The following is a 14,915-nucleotide window of genomic DNA, read 5'->3' on the forward strand; positions in this document are numbered from 1 at the left end:
CAGAGATTTAGATTTTTCCATTACGCAGCACACACACATGTTGCCAGAGTGGGTTCGCTGGAAACAACCCTTATTGGCTTGTATGTTCTTGAAAAACACACCTGTCTTTATCCTGCACTGGGGCAAAACTTTTGTTCTTTGTCAGTGCAGCACACTGTAATGAGTCGTGTTGTCCATTATTAGAGTTAGATGACAGGGGTCGTGTTCACTTCACCCGTGCTGCATACGGTATTTCTGTGAAGTCTATCAGCAGATGGGTCGCTGACCTGCTCTCTTACCCGGGCCAGGGTGTGCAGAGGCACAAATGGAGCAGCAGGAGCAGATGGGAGCGAGATGGATGAGAGGAGGATGAGACAGAGCTGTGTGCTTAATATTTAACCAGTGAAGCAGCATGCTGCTCCGCCCAGGAGGGGCGGGGGAGATTAAACCATCACACTGAAGTGACACTGATTATAGAGATTCTGGAATTCACAGGTGGAAAGTACTGTACGATACTGTGTTACATTTTCTGACATATAAAGATAAACTTTATACTTTCACTCCAGTAAGTTTTTGGGGGACTCAGCCTTTGTACATGGGGCACCAGCTCTACCAAGACAGCCATCAGGGTGCCCCAGTCATATCATTTATACTGTGGTACAGTAGCTATTCCTTTAATATCTCTGAATGTATAAGGTCATTGCAGACAGTGTTGCAAATCACCGAGCAGGACTGCTTTATGGTAATATAGGTTTTGTGCTGAAGTTCCTTTATTTGACTCACTGGATCAACCAAAAGCAGACTTCCTGTCTGGCAATTTTATACATTTCTTAATGGAATTTTATTGTAGTACAATATATCTAAATTACATAACCTCATTCCCCTTTAGGAAGAGGCTGCAGTGAATCAAGACCAAAACATCACACCACAAGAACAATTTCTTCCCAGAGGTAGCTCACTTCATCATCAAGGCCCCAGAACACACTGATACTGACTCTTGTCCGGGCCCATGGACACTACACGTTACATTAAAACCATCACGTCTGACTCAATGTGTTACACATATCTTTTGGATTATTATCTCGGTACGGTTGCCCACACTCTTTAAACTTTATACTATGAACTCTTACATTATATTGTACATGTTTTTTTATACATTTTTAATTCTAACTTTTTCTGCTATCGATTTATGAGCTTGACTTTTGCAGAACTTGTTTTTTCTTCCTCCTTTCTCTTGCTCTGTTTATTGTTATGCACCAACATACCAAAAGCAAATTCTTTGTATGTGAAAACTGACTTGGCAATAAAACCTGATCTTGATTTCTTCATCCAAGTATTGACGTCTTTTACTTATACTGGAGTATTTTATTTATTGTTTAACTAAAGTGAATGATTTGAATACTTCTTTGACATCTGTGAGTAATCTGCTTTGGGTACTTGTGCTTTACCATCTTTGAGGGGAGAAAACCGTTTTACTATACTGTACTGTTACTAATAGTGTAGCAGCCTACAGTGAGCAGTTGTTTATTAACTTTTATAGTACACTATAAGATTAATAGTTTATTTATGGGTTTAATTTGGTTGCAAATTAGTAGTTAATTTATAGTATGGTCTTGTAAGGTCCACAAGGAGAAGACAGCGCCCCCTACATAGGTTTTCCTGAACTGCCAACATGCAGTTCTCCCTCCTGGCCACTTCATTAATCAACACACAGGTCTAAAACACACACACACTTCTCACTATATTGGCCGCAGACCAGTGGGAACCAGGTTTCACAGACACAAATTAACACCATGCCTGTGGACGTCAGTACACTATAAATGTCCCCTGGAAAGCCAAGTCGGGCTAACACTTATGTTTAATCCTCAACAGTCAAACCAGCCCTCAAGGTCACCCCGCGTTATTACAGAATAATGTAATGCTCCACACAGAGTCTAGTGACATTAATAACTGTCTTTTTTTAAAGTCTCTCCAAATGAACTACCATGCCTCTGTATTCTTGTGTACAGTCACTGCAGGATTTTGTGACATTTTTTTAGTTACAAGTGACTCAGTTCAAATCATACAGTGAATCCCTCATTCAGACTGGTCTGCTAGAATGAAAAAGTAGGTCTGAGGCATCCGTACAATAACTAATGGAGCTTGCAGAATGAACCAGTGGAAGATTAATTCCTCTTTCTATGGACAGCGAGTTACTGGGTCAGCTGTAGGCAGAACATATGAGACACTAGCTTATCATCCCTCAAACCTGAAACTAGAAAGAGCACCGTGCCCGTTAAAGATGGGGTTATTTAATTAGCATTGTTGACATTAATAATCCACAGGTCACTTAGAATTTGAAAAACATTCTCAAAAATGCCTCTAATTAGGGAGCATGATAGGATCCCATTGTAGCCAGAGGAGCGTGATATTTCACACAGGGTTTTCGCGACAATGATTAAGATTTTATAAAAACTAGGAAAAACCAGAAGCAGTCAAGTTACCTAATTTGTTTTTACCAGTTAACCAGAATTCATCTTCATATAGTAGCCTTATTTCTAACATTTACTATTACAAAGCAACTCTGAATTATTTTGAAAAGAGAAAAAAGGCTGTTACTTTACCCTGCTGTTTTATTATACTGCACACATTTTCTTACTGTGTAACATGTTGGGAAATATGCTTATTCACTTCCTAGCCGAGAGTTAGATGACAAGTTTGATGCCATTTTAACACCTGTCCATTTATAATAAACATGGAGCTGGCAGATGGTTAGTTTAGCTTAACATAAAGACTGTAAACAGCGGAAACAGCTAGGCTGGCTCTACCCAAAGGTAACAAAACCCATATACTACCACCTCTAAAGCTCACTGACTAACTCATTATATTTTGTTTGTTTACTTTGTACAAAAACTGAAGTGTAAAAACTATTTGTTTTTTGGGAGGGAGTCTATTTCCTGGAGTCTCCACTGGTTGCCTGGTAACCAAACTCCTTCAAGAAACTGTCTGGCACATCACCCCACAAAAATTGTTGTTTTTACACTTTAAAAATATGCTGGTAGTCAGATTTTATTACCATTGAACAGAGCCAGGTGAGCTGTTTCTAGTCTTCATGCTAAGCTATATGTGAGCAGCTGTCCAGGCTCATACTGAAAGGACAGATATGAGAGTGGTATTGATCTTCTCGTCTAACACCCGCATGAAAGCAAATAAGCGAACTCACTCCTTTAGATTTATTTATTTCTTCTCAAGGCATATGTAATTGTTTGTTTGTTGTATTTGTTCTCTGACCTTGCAGTTAGAGAAAGTACCACGAGTCTGTAAAAATGTCAACGGGATGAACTAAAGCAAGCAAATGTTCCTGTATCTGCAGCTAAGTCAGTCTGCAGGATCCCACAAACATGACGTGCTCCTTCTTTTCATACGAAGGTTTGAGTGAGCAGAAAGAAAACATGCTGATTCTTAGTCACCTTTGATTTATTCCATTTGTCACATAAAATAGTACAATATCCATGTGTTGTTATTTTTATGAGAGAAGGTACAGCAGCCCGAAAATCCATTTCACCTTTTGAAATGCCTTTACAATTATCAAAGGAGTCCCAATGCAATGAGCAGAATAGGTTTATCTGTTAAATTCAAAATTGTGTGTAAGCACAATAGGCCAATTTGGTTTCCCCATTATGTGCCACAGCAATAATTACTCTGGACTAAGCTCACCTCAAATAAGCCTTGAAGGGAAGTAGCTTGCATAATTTTATCATTAGCATAATAAAGAAAAAAAATGTCATTGTTAATATCGACAGCTAGACAGGTTACGCAGTTCCCTAGAATTTATATTTCCAACTTGATGAAACATGATACAAACTGAAAAATAGAGGTAAATGAACCTTTGGCATTATTTTATGGTGTAGTTGATGTCTGGTTTCCTTCCATCAGACAATTCCCAGTTTCAACGACTTCACACTTTCACGTTCACACCTCTATCCAGCAGTCTACTCAGCTGTTATGTATGAGCAATCATTCTGTTCTTGAAGAGCATCCACTTTCTAGTGAAGAAAACATATAAATCTCTTCTCAGTCCAGAATAAATATAGCCTAGGAACACATTGTGCTTTCTTAGAGAAGTGTCGCTTATAGTTGATGACAAATACAAATACAGTACGAGGGAAAGAAACTGCGACAGGGAGAACAGTACTGCGAGTCTTGGCTAAATACAATGATTAATTAAAGCTATCATCACATCTTGGAATGTGTTGAAACCCATCAAACCCTCTAGACTTCTTTAGGCACGCTAATTTTGCCTACCTGAAGTTGTCTCAAGAAATTTCAAGACATGGGTGACTCTATGGAGTAACAGTTGTGAACTTGACAGACAAGCCTGCTTTGCATCAAGATTTCCAAAAAGCATCTAAACAAATGACGGCACTTGATGTCATAAACCCACTGTACATCAAAGGGGCTATTGGTGGGATTTTAGTGGTAAAAAACTTCATTCAGGGAACGTGTGAGACATCTGAGACAAATGTTGATGCCAAGATCTTCAGATTGCTTCTCTGGATTTATGCTTCGGCGGTCGTTGGAAGAACTCTTACGAAGAGAGTTTTGGTGTCTAGAGATTTTACTGTTGAATCAGCTGGCAGCTCTGTAAAGTATAGAGAGACATTAAAGAGTTACAAAGTACGTTTCTTTATATGTATGGCTAAAATAAAATGAATAAAACATTCAAGATCACAGTTGTTTTCTAAAACTCTTAAGCGGCTCAAATTGGGAAGTTAATTTAGTTCATTCAAATGATATCAAAAACATCTTTGCTTCAACTAATTTTAACAATCTGAGATGCAGAGCCAACTCAAATGGAAAAAAAGTTATATACATTTTTTAAATTATTATTATTATTATTATTATTAAAATGTCTGAGCATCTTATGACTTTTTTCTTTTAGCGACGGATTAAAAGATAATTCCTTCAAATCCAAAGCTGATCTGAAAAATACTTTTCTTATCAGTGACATGTTAGATTATGAAGTTAAGAAATATCAATCTGAGTTTCTCCTCACTGTGTATATGTGTCCAGAATTATTGGCCTGAAATTAGTTTAAAAGTCAGTATGATATCCACCATCTTTTCATCTTACCCTGGGTGAGGTCCTGGTCCAGGTAGAGTTTGAGCCGTCTGCTGCGGAGCCCGAAAACCTTGGCAGCCTCAGACAGCAGGCCTGAGAAGTCGAGCCCATTCTGGCCCACTGGGTTCACCAGCAGGAGGGTGCCCACCTCTCCTGTCTGGCACTCTGCAGGAGATAGAAAGAGTGTTGAAGAGAAGTGAATTAGACAGACTTTACTTCCTTTACAAATTAAGAAATGATTGGCTTGTTAGCAAGGATTGTTCACAAGTCCTGGGAAGGTATGTGAAGGGAAGGAAGGTAAGCCTAGCCATGGGAAAAGGGAGGAGACCGAGAGGAGGAATGATAGATCAAAAAGAGAGGATGAGAGATAGAGAGAACCTGGCTGATCAATTCCTAGATATAGGAGTAGAGGGGCAAGGTGAAAGGGGTTGAGTCTGAATGACTTAAAGGATAAAGCTGGATTTTAGTAAATTTCCTTCAGTACAATAAACACTGGACTCAACACACAATCAATGTAATTGGTAGAAAATGACCATGTACATTTATTTGACAGCTATAGTTTCTTGTTACTGTAAATATTCTGATTTTATACATCAAGTATGATAACTTGATATAGTTTAAACTACCCAACAGTATATAAAGTAGGAATAGGTCAACCTTTAGGGAAAAACACTTATTGGCTTTCTTGGCTGTATGGTAAAACTACAACCAGCAGCCAGTAGCCGTTAGCTTAGAATAGAAACTCAAAACAGCAAAAAACAGCTAGCCTGGTTCTGTTGAAAGCTAACCAGCCCCTCTAGATCTCAGCAATGAACTTGTTATAGATATTTTTTTTAATCCTCATTGGATTGGACAATTTCTCTGGCTAGCACCGGGCTAGCCGTTTCCCCCCCTCTAGTTTCTGTGCTAAGCTAAGTCAACTGACTTGCTTTATATCTTCTGTTTAGGCACGAGAGTGGTATTGGTTTTATCAGCTAAGTCTCAGAAAGTAAGCAAATAAATGTATCAATCAATAAATCAATCTTTATCAATACAAAGGGGGAATCTGGTTTGCAGCGGGTGACAGAAATGTACAGTGTCTGTGTCAGACAGTGAGTAGTGTGTCAAAACCAAAGGGCCAGATCCGTTGGAGCTATGATGCTACACGCATAACATTTAATAAAGCTTGGACTACACAGACAAAACTTGTCAGCAGGATAAATTCATTGTTGGTTTTGGTCTCTCCAGGGGATTTGTTGATTATAATTAAAAAGAGTAATGGCAGGCTTATAACAGTTGGAAGGACTGACTTATCAGTTGTGCATGGCTCTGTGTGTGTTTGTGTGTGTTTCTCACCAGCTGGTTGTGCGTTGCAGAGCAGCAGGTTCACGTAAGGACACAGGGGGGTGTCGGTGGTGGGGACGGGGCCAGGGGAGGAAGAGCTTGAAGTCACTGACAAAGTTTTACCGCTCAGGGCCTGAAGGTCCATTTTGCTGGTCAACTCTGTATTGAAAACACAAACGCACACAGAATTTTATCTGGGTTACTACAGAGCTCCTAAACTGTCAAAACGTCAAGTCTTACTGCACAGGCAACTGTAGTTTTATGGCAAAGGTTAGCTGCAGCTTAGTGTGTTTAGCTACCAGTCTTTTCATTTTGGCAAGCTAATAGCACAGTCCAGTTACACATAGAAACACAAGCCCTGGACCAATCCTGTGCTCTGAAACCTCCATGTACATGTTGAAGTCATTATCATACAGGCAACAGGAAAATCATGAATACTGTGTGAGGAAAAACAGGTAAAACGTAAACTGTTGTGTGCCACGAAATGTTAAAGATAGAAAAGTAATATCATAAAACAACATTTATCAACTGAATGGCGATAAAGGAAAAGTATAACCCCTCATACACACAGCATGTGTGAGCAGTGTGTGACAGCAACCACGCTGAATGGCTCGCACACCTGCGGTGTACACACAGAGAGTGTCTCTGCTGCTGCCAGCCCCATCTTTCTATACTGAGTTTGCCTTCAATACAATACAACACAATACAATAAAAGCCTTGAATGGATTCTGTCCACAGAAAGGCAGGAGAGCTTTTAATCTGAAATACAGAGATGATGATAAAGATGAAAAAGATGCATGGCTCATGTGGACAGTGTGGACTGGCCTTTAATTATATAACTAACAGTATTATCTACTCTGTGTATTCATTATATTTTTGATAACTCTTCACTGTGTTTTGTCAGTTTTGGGGTTGCATAGTTAATTACAAGAAACAGCTAGCACCTATATTTAAATACTGTAGTCTTCACATGAGTTGAAGAAGGTGACTATTGGATAACCAGCGGTCACTCAAGTGATAGGAGATGGCAGACATATGTCTCTCTGAGGGGCAAAAATCAGTTCTCACCAGTCGCGCCATTGAAGAATCTGAGCTGGCTGTTATTGGTTCCAAAGATGCTGCGGCTCACTTTCTTCAGCTTGTCCAAGTTTAGTCTGTTATCACCTTTGGGATTCTCCAACAGCACCACCCCCTCTGAAGAGGAAACCAGTCAGACAGGATTACTAATGTAGTCAATGGTTGTGGTACATACTCCTATTATCTCAACATTTAAAAGTTGAATGGCAAAATAACTTAAGGGTAAAATATATTGACAGTTTAACAGTTCAACACATTCTTGTTAGATCTTTTCTGGCTGGAAAAACAGACTTTCCATGTGCTACCTTGTTCTTTGTTGTTGACTTTCACCCTGAGGTTCACATAGGCGCAAGCTGGTCCATTTAGAGGAGCCCGAGGGGCTGAAGATCCCTTTACTATGGTTAACTCCAAGTCTGAGCCCTTTAGCTGCAACAAGGAAGAAAAAGACCATGGAAGAGGCAAAAAGAGAGAGAGACACTGACCTATGTCCTCATTCCTTTAAACTAAAAATGTACATTACAAAGCGGTCATTTGGGAATCACCAAGTAGAGACAAAAATCTCATCATAAAAAGGTCCTAAGAACATTTAAGGTATAAAATCAACCAACTCCACACCAAAGTATCACACGTTTTCATAAATGTTGAAAGGCTGTGGCACAAACTGAACTTGTATCATAGTATGGCAACCAATAATCTTGCTTGCCCTGAGGTGTGCTTTCATACCTGAGTCTTTTCTTCTATGATGACGCTGGCAGTCTTGGGGACAGGGAAGGGCAACAGTGGAGCCTTGGTGGTAGCCAGGATAAAGTCAGTGTGAGCCTGGATCACAGAGTCCAAGTACTCCCCATCTGGCTGGCAGCGGTAGTACACCGTTATCTCATCTGATGGCACCAAATGGCCCTGAGAAACAAGGGATTGAGAGATACAGTAGGCAGTGGGTTTTAATGTGTAAACAAACAACAGTTTCAGCTTTATAAGAAAAGCTTTAAGACACCAGGAACTGCAAACCATAAGTGAGTAAATATGCTAAAGGTACTGCTTGAATAGCTCTTCAAACAACAATGGACAATAATCTGTGGTTTGATTTAGAGAAATCTGCTATCCAATTAAAACAAATGATTGCCAAGGACACAACTAATCACAATTTTGGGAAAAGTAGTTCTCTTCAAAGCATTTTTCTCTTTTAAAAGAAAATGAAATCTGGAAGAAACAATTAGCTAAAAAAGGAAGTTGGGTGGGGAAAAGGGCAAACAAAAGAAGAGAGGGATTAAAAAGCAAAAAACAGACAGTATAGGAGCAAATAAAGGCAGAAGGGAACAAGGGGAGTTTTTTTATTGGATGAAAGCCCATCTATTTTGGCATTGTGTGCTGCCAGCTTCCTCTAACCTTGACACATTCAAACACATTGATCTCATCCTAATCTGCAGTGTGCAGCAATGCACACATGTGCACAGGCATACACACATACATTGACTGTGTAGTACACACACACACACACACACACACACACACACACACACACACACACACACACAAAAACACTCTCCAATTGCAGTGTGTAGCTCAAGGGCAGAGGAATAACGTTAGCTGGATACAGAGGAGCAGTCAATCAATGGAGGAAGGTTTATAGGCTTTTCCTGCCAAGTCAAGGTACTGACCCTACCCTGAAGGGGCTGGTACAGTGTGTGTATGTGTGTGAGAGAGAGAGAACATGTCAGATAGTGCCACAGAGATCTCCAGTTTGTGAGCAGTCCAATAAAACAAACAAACCAAAAATGAAATGCTGACCCCTGTTTCTCAACCCTGTATATGCACAAACAAAACACAAACACCCACATGAACACCGATAAAGACGCACATGCACATCTACAAACTACTACCAAACATGTAAAAAGAATTGTTAAAAATTAATTCCCATCCCCGGGGTGGAAAATTCCTAACAGATCTCAGTTTGAAATAACTGGAGGAATTTAGCCTGGCCGGGAGCCAGTGCACACCACTGCTATAGGGGGATGGAAAAAACTGTTTGTTGCTTGTGAAAACAAGGGGCTGTTGGCTAATCCGTCTTTACTCCCCAGACCACTTCAAAGCTCCAACATTAGAATCTGAAAGGGGCCAGACTGTAATTAAGCTTCCATTAAGCCTGCCTTATGATGGAGAAACTTCTAACTGTGACGCTGCAGTGGAAAGATTTCAAAACTGCCCTGACAAAATTAGCATGGGACATAAAGAGGAAGGGGGGATCAAAGGGAGGGATATGTTACCAAAAAATACAGTTAATTTTCTCTGCTTGGTCTATATCGTAGGGCTGTAACTAATGATTACATTCACTATCAATTAATAGTTTGGTCTAATCAAATGTCAGAAAGAGTGAAAAGTCTTTGAGAGCACATGATGTCATCAAATTACTTTTTCGTCCGACCAATGGTCCATCATGGAGCCTGAAACTGACAAATTGGAGTAAAAGGTTACAAATATCACTGGATAAATCAATAAATAATATTTTTGGTTAAATAATTCAAATTGAGTGTTACAAATAATATAAAGCTTATACTCTATTCTCTCCAACACCACTTTAAAACTTAAAGAACCAGTGTGTAGGATTCAGTAGCATCGAGCTGTGTAGTAGAAGATTACAAGCCCCTCGCCTCACCCTCCAGTTCCAAGTGTGTAGGAGAAACAACGGTGGCTACAAAACTCGCCAAAATGCAAAAGGCCCTATCTAGAGTCAGTGTTTGGTTTTAATGTTCCCAGGGGTTATGTAGAAACATGGCGGTTCAACATGGCAGACTCCGTGGGTTCATTCTAAGGTAACACGAACACAGTAATTCCTATTATACGCTAATGAAAACACACTTGTGAATATTATTTTCCATTTCTGCCAATAGATCCTCCTAAATGTTACACATTGGACCTTTGAATTAAAACTTTAAATGTATTTAACCCTGCTATTTATCTTTCACTAGCTCATTTTATTTTACCTTTCTTTTGATGTTGTTGCACATTTACTCGTTTATCTTTTCCTGAAAGGTAAAAAGAAACCCACCTTCGACATCACATTTCCAATTTTTCTAATTCATATATAATAATTAGATTGGCATGACAAGACTGTAAACCAAGATTAAGCAACATTTAGATCTACTATATTGATCATAGTAATTGAGGAGGAAGAGGTGTGTGGTAAGGATACTGTCAGGATTAGGAGGTTTAAGACCAAAGATCACTGACAAAAATACTGTTTACAGATAAAACGACAAATACTGTATTTTGTTGTGTATTTCTAATTCTGGAGATCCTGCAGTGGGACAGAACTGTGCCAGGAGAGGATGTGCAGGTTGTCGTCATCCTTTAAAATACCACAGAATTTCTTTCAGTCCTAATGCGTCATGTTCCTAAATGCTTCTCGTACTCAGTCAATTTTCCCCTGCCCAACTGTCATCCATTACACACTATGCAACAGCCTTGAATGGTATTTTGTCTTTCAGCACAACTCCTCAACTGCCTCAGTGACATGTTTTGTTCACCCTGGCACAGCCCTGATTACTTGTGTTGGCAAACCGTGTCATATTCAACTCATTAGACACTGGATTGTAAAATTCACGAGTGGTGTGTTATCTGTCACTCTCGTTTCCAAAGCTAGTAGTGCTCCTGAAATAATTGTCCCACCTTCTTGCGTAGTTTCTGAATGCGGTTGATGACCTCTCGGGCAACGCCTTCATCCAGCATGGACTGATCCGGGGAGACATCCAGCAACACCAGGACCTAAAAAAACCACAGAGGCAGAGGACAACAGGAGAGTTCAAGCTACATGTTGAACTGATCACAGAACTGTTTTGATGTTTCTAAAGACTGACCTAGTTTTCAGATAATTTTGACAAGCAAGACTGCCTCATATACCACCCTTAGTTTAATTACATTTATGAATCTAGGCCTACAGAGTTTTTCCCTTATCTGAATTGAAGGTTTATGGATAGAGGATTTTCGTATGCAGCACATACGAAAAAGACTGACTATTAATCATCAACAGTGATTAAAAGCCAGACAAACAAATCTATTTATAATAGGGTTCCCTCAAGTAAGTGAGCAAATCAGGGTGATTCAGCATATATTTGCACAGGTGGAGACCAATGTCTGGCAACCCCACTTGCCCACCATATACAGCAGCATATTTTGGGTAATTTTTTTCTTGAGCTGAACCATTTCTCCCAGTGCACCCATCTCTCTGTACTGCTCCTCCCAAACCCACCTCAACTCACTCGCTGCTGTAGTCTGAGGGGAGATCAGACACATGTTGTGTCATTGTTTTGTCCCATACATAAATAAGCAAATATCAGTCTGACTTCGTCATTAACAGTGATGCAAAAAGCTCTTATTGATGAAAGTAAGAATAGAAACAGACCAAGCAAACTCCGGCAGACATTCATATTCAAGCTACAAAAGTAGTGAAAGCTGATGATAATTATTCTAGATACACATGTTTTGGGCATGAGCAAACATCATAATCTAACCTCTGTATAGCACCATACTATGCAGAAAAAAATTGAACTGTCTGGCTCCATCACTGTGTATTTGAGCACAAATATCAAATTTTCCTTATATCCAAATATTCCAAATATCTAATGTTGACTAATATTGGTCTTTTTAAAATCAATCATCTGAGTATGTACAGCAGGCAGTTCCAAAATGTTGTTAACTTTCCACTTGCAGTGTTGAAGTTAAGGCTTAAATTAAATATTTGTGCTCTTGTGAATTTGACAGAATAGTAGCACAGAGTGACATAATTTCATATTACATGACGATCATGAAGCCCGATACACAGTGCATGCGTGAGCAGTGTGGGTGTGTTGTCGAATGGCTTTTTATTTTTGTTATATTTTGGCGCCCATATTAACAGTTTAGAGCAGCCACAGCGCGTGTCTCAGTTATGGTTACAGCAATGCTTCACTAGAAAGTAGAGGTCTCACCTATTTTTTCCACGAGCATGCTGTGTGGACGAGGTAAGGTAGTATTGATCTTCTGATATCATGTGCTTACTGTAGCCATTGAGTAAGACTCCTTCAGCCCCATGCTACAAACTATACAACTGAAAACAGCATGAGCAACCTCTATGAATTAAATACAAACATTACTAATTTAAAGATTAAAAAGAAAAAAAACAAGCTGCCGTATTGACAATATTGTCTGTGTGAGTCACTGAAGTAAAATAAGTGTCACGTTGTGTTAGGCTGAGTTGCTGCCAGCCCCGAACACTTTACCATGTGAAGAAGGAGGGAAAGAGATGACAGGGTGACAGAGAAAAGTGCACAAAGCAAACAGAGAAACAGAATATGAGAGAGAGAGAGAACAGACAGACAGACAGATGGGTGCTGGAGAGTTGGTGCAAGTGAGCGAGCTTAACGGAGAAAATGAAAAAGGCAGCTCAGTAAACTGGTGTTAAGGTGAAGCTGTGTGGTTTGTATACGGCTGCCATGCAGAAAAACCTGAACAAGACACTAATTTCTGTGCCACTCCAAAGTGAGTACTGCCCTGAGGCTGGCCAACCCTATGAATGGCTCCACCATTGTGTATTTGAGCACAAATATCAAAATTTTAACATTTGAGCAAATATTTAATATTAACTGCCACTCAAATATTAGACAAAAGTAGGCAGTTGTGAAATCTTTATTGATTTTTCCACTTAGTGTTGAAGTTGAGGCATGAATAAATATTTGTGCTCTTACACACTAATGTTGAAAGATGGAAATTTAAAATGAACATAGTTTAATTTACTCTGATAATGTACACACCATAATTACTCCAATATGAATTTGACAGCATAGTAACACAGAGTGACAGAATTTCACATGATGTGACAACCTTAATGTAGTATTCATCTTCGGGTATCATGTGCTTACCGTAGCCACTGATTCCTTCACGCTACAAACTAAACAACTGGAAAAGGCGGGGCAAAAACCCGTAACCGCATAAGCAATCTTTATTAAATAAATCCAAATATTCCTAATGTAAAGATTAAAAAGAAAAAACAACCAACCAAGCAGCAATATTGACAATATTGTCTGTGTGAGTCACTAAAGTAAAATGAGTGTCACGTTGTGTAAGGCTGAGTTGCTGCCAGCCCCCAACACTTTACCATGTGAAGAAGGAGGGAAAGAGATGACAGGGTGACAGAGAAAAGTGCACAAAGCAAACAGAGAAACAGAATATATGAGAGAGAGAGAGAGAGAGAGAGAGAGAGAGAGAGAACAGACAGATGGGTGCCGGAGAGTCGGTGCGAGCAAGCGAGAGTAACGGAGAGAATTAAAAAGCCAGCTCAGTAAACTGGTATTAAGGTGCAACCGTGTGGTGTGTATACGGTTGGAGGAGCACTGATTAGAGTGGGCCTGTGGGAAACGCATACATGCTGGTTTCCACTTGGCCGTGAAATGATTTCATACATCACACTCACAGTAAAGACACATAAATGCATTTACAGTATATGGCAGCTTGGTGCAGGAGCATTTATTTAGTTATCTTCTTTTAGATCTGGTTATATTAAACTTTGTAGCTCAACAGTTAGTAATGTATAGTAGTAAGGAGAGAAGGGTAGAAGAGAGCGTGTGTGTGTGCGTGTGTGTGTATTTCTATACCTTTTCATGTGTGTTAACAAGTGACTACAATCTTAGAAAGAATTGATGAATTGTTTGTTCATTTTGGAAGTCATTCGTAATAATAATAATAATAATAATAATAATAATAATAATAATTATTTTATTAAACTACACTAATGGTCTGTCAAATTTCATAAGTTTAAAAATATGTGCGATACAGTCCATAATAATGGGGTGCACCAAATTTAAGAAAAAAATATTATAGAGTTAAGAGAATAAAGTGCACTTAAAAGACATTTAAAAGAACTAAGATGAGAAGAATGATAACACTCTCATGTCTGTACTAAATATGAACTTACAGCCAGGAGATGATTAGCATAGTGCAGCATAAAGACTGGACTACTTCTTGGTTGAGTGCAGTTACTTCCTGAAATCTCCACTGGTTGTTTGGCAACCCCGTGGTGACTCCAGGAAGTTGCTGCCAAGAAATAGTCCAGCACAGAAACCCCCTGTAAAATCACAACATGTCACCATGACACTTATAGATATGTGTTATTAAATGAGCTTTACAGGTGCTGGTTGGCAGACTTTGTTACTTTTGGAAAAAGCCAGGCTAGCTGTTTCCCCCATGTTCAGTCTTTGTGCTGAGCTAAGCTAACCTAAGTGGCTGCTGGAGGTTACTTCTCATTTCCAGTACAGATAAAGGAGTGCTATCTTCTCATGTAACTCTCAGTTTGACATTTCCAAAATGTCAAACTACTGCTTAAATAAAAGAATGTAAGAATAAAAAGCATATTAGCAACCAATTTCTTGTTAACCAGTAATTAGTCCCATTTTCTGTACAAATTT

The 14,915-nt window shown here is 39.3% G+C and overlaps 1 protein-coding gene across 2 annotated transcripts in view; it reads right to left on the reverse strand.

Moving 5' to 3' along the window:
* Window positions 1-3,417: 3,417 nt before the first annotated feature.
* iars1 (isoleucyl-tRNA synthetase 1) overlaps window positions 3,418-14,915 on the reverse strand; it is a 55,541-nt gene continuing 44,043 nt past the window's right edge. For both annotated transcript variants that reach the window (XM_051415770.1, XM_051415771.1), the window contains exons 28-34: window positions 11,146-11,241; window positions 8,203-8,379; window positions 7,785-7,905; window positions 7,471-7,596; window positions 6,415-6,561; window positions 5,092-5,244; window positions 3,418-4,600 (exon numbers count right to left, since the gene is read on the reverse strand). In XM_051415770.1, the coding sequence (XP_051271730.1) occupies window positions 4,518-4,600; window positions 5,092-5,244; window positions 6,415-6,561; window positions 7,471-7,596; window positions 7,785-7,905; window positions 8,203-8,379; window positions 11,146-11,241 (903 nt within the window). In that variant the 3' untranslated portion in view covers window positions 3,418-4,517. The remainder of the gene's footprint in view (window positions 4,601-5,091; window positions 5,245-6,414; window positions 6,562-7,470; window positions 7,597-7,784; window positions 7,906-8,202; window positions 8,380-11,145; window positions 11,242-14,915) is intronic.

Source organism: Dicentrarchus labrax, unplaced genomic scaffold, assembly GCF_905237075.1.
Source record: "Dicentrarchus labrax unplaced genomic scaffold, dlabrax2021, whole genome shotgun sequence".
In the NCBI taxonomy this organism is placed as follows: domain Eukaryota; kingdom Metazoa; phylum Chordata; class Actinopteri; family Moronidae; genus Dicentrarchus; species Dicentrarchus labrax.